We start from the raw sequence: 1793 nt of genomic DNA, 5'->3' as shown, positions 1-1793 counted from the left end.
TGATCCACCTGCCTCTGCCTCCCAAAGTGCTGGGATTATAGGTGTGAGCCACCGTGCCCAGCAAAGTTCTTAACTGGTAGTATAAAGCTTAATATGTGCTATAAAAGATTGCATGAACCAATATGGCTTGTTTTTGAGACGGAGTCTTGGCTATGTTGCCCAGGCTGGAGTACAGTAGCACGCGATCTCAGCTCACTGCCACCTCTGCCTCCCCGGTTCAAGCGATTCTCCTGCCTCAGCCTCCACAGTAGCTGAGATTCAGGCATGCCCCATCATACCTGGCTAATTTTTGTATTTTTAGTAGAGACATGGTTTCGCCATGTTGGCCAGGTTGGTCTCGAACTCCTGACAGGTGGTCTGCCCACCTTGGCCTCCCAAAGTGCTGGGATTACAGGCGTGAGCCACCATGTCCAGTCCAATATGACTTTTGTATTACACAGCTTATTGTATTTGTCACTCATACATAAACTCATTCATGTTACAGAAATACAGGTGGTAGCAGTATACATAGTTTTTTGTGTTTTTTTAAGTGTGTATTTTCTCATCTTGCATGGTGCATTTCTACTTAGCTGATTTTTCTTCTTAGAAAAACCAATTATAGCTCTGACTACAGGCTGATTTGAGTGTAAAAAAAAAAAAACTTTAAGGTGTTAATTTAAATGCTTTCCCTAGATGCTATCTTACTAATTTATTTTCCCCTTTTTTCCCAGCCTGTCTCGATATAGATTGAAATTTAGCGCTGATAAAGTAGACACAATGATTGTTCAGGCAATTTGTAAGTATAGTACATGCAAAGTCTGATTTGTTGCTCTGTCCTTCATGCGTTTTCATACTGTTGAAACTGTATCTTTTATGATTCTATCTGTTGAGAAAGAGAAAGGAGGCCAGGTGCGGGGGCTCACGCCTTTAATCCCAGCACTTTGGAAGGCCGAGGTGGGCAAATCACCTGAAGTCAGGAGTTCAAGACCAGCCTGGCCAACATGGCAAAACCCTGTCTCTACTAAAAATACAAAAAAATTAAATGTGCATGGTGGTGTGCACCTGTAATCCCAGCTACTCAGGAGGCTGAGGCAGGATAATCGCTTGAACCCAGGAGGCAGAGGTTGACTATTTGGAGATTATATGAATCACAGAGTTAACATTACGTTAATTCATTTCTGTTTTTCCATGAAAATGTTAAAAACATAAGTGGAATCTTTGTAGTTGTATGTTCTGCTGTGTCATTAAATGATTTTTAGAAAGCTGAAAAGCTGCCAGGCACAGTGGCTCATGCCTGTAATCCCAGCGCTTTGGGAGGCTGAGGCGGGAGGATCACCTGAGGTCAGGAGTTCGAGACCAGCCTGACCAACATGGAGAAGTCCCGTCTCTACTAAAAGTACAAAATTAACCAGACTTGGTGGTGCATGCCTGTAGTCCCAGCTATTTGGGAGACTGAGGCAGGAGAATCACTTGAACCCTGGAGGCAGAGGTTGTAGTGAGTCGAGACAGCGCCATTGCACTCCAGCCTGGGCAACAAGAGCAAATCTCCATCTCACAAAAAAAAAAAAAAAAAAAAACTCAAAAATCTTAATCATATTTCTGTTTTAGAAATGCATTTGGCCTTGGCTCACGCCTATAATTGCAACACTTTGGGAGGCCAAGGCAGGTGGATCATCTGAGGTCGGGAGTTTGAGACCTGGCCAACATGGTGAAACCCAATCTTTAGTAAAAAAATACAAAAATTAAGGCCGGGCGCGGTGGCTCAAGCCTGTAATCCCAGCACTTTGGGAGGCCGAGACGGGCGGATCACGAGG

The 1793-nt window shown here is 43.9% G+C and overlaps 1 protein-coding gene across 1 annotated transcript in view; it reads left to right on the top strand.

Annotated features, from left to right (window-relative positions):
* The window catches only part of NOP58 (NOP58 ribonucleoprotein), a 36150-nt gene that overhangs the window by 19590 nt on the left and 14767 nt on the right, over positions 1–1793 (top strand). Inside the window, exon 6 of the mRNA XM_011974477.1 lies at positions 711–775. Coding sequence (XP_011829867.1) covers positions 711–775 — 65 coding nt within the window. The remainder of the gene's footprint in view (positions 1–710; positions 776–1793) is intronic.

The sequence above is a fragment of the Mandrillus leucophaeus genome, unplaced genomic scaffold, assembly GCF_000951045.1.
Source record: "Mandrillus leucophaeus isolate KB7577 unplaced genomic scaffold, Mleu.le_1.0 Scaffold146, whole genome shotgun sequence".
Lineage (NCBI taxonomy): Eukaryota > Metazoa > Chordata > Mammalia > Primates > Cercopithecidae > Mandrillus > Mandrillus leucophaeus.
The sequence above is the reverse complement of the archived record's forward strand: the minus strand, read 5'-3'. Positions and strand labels throughout refer to the sequence as shown.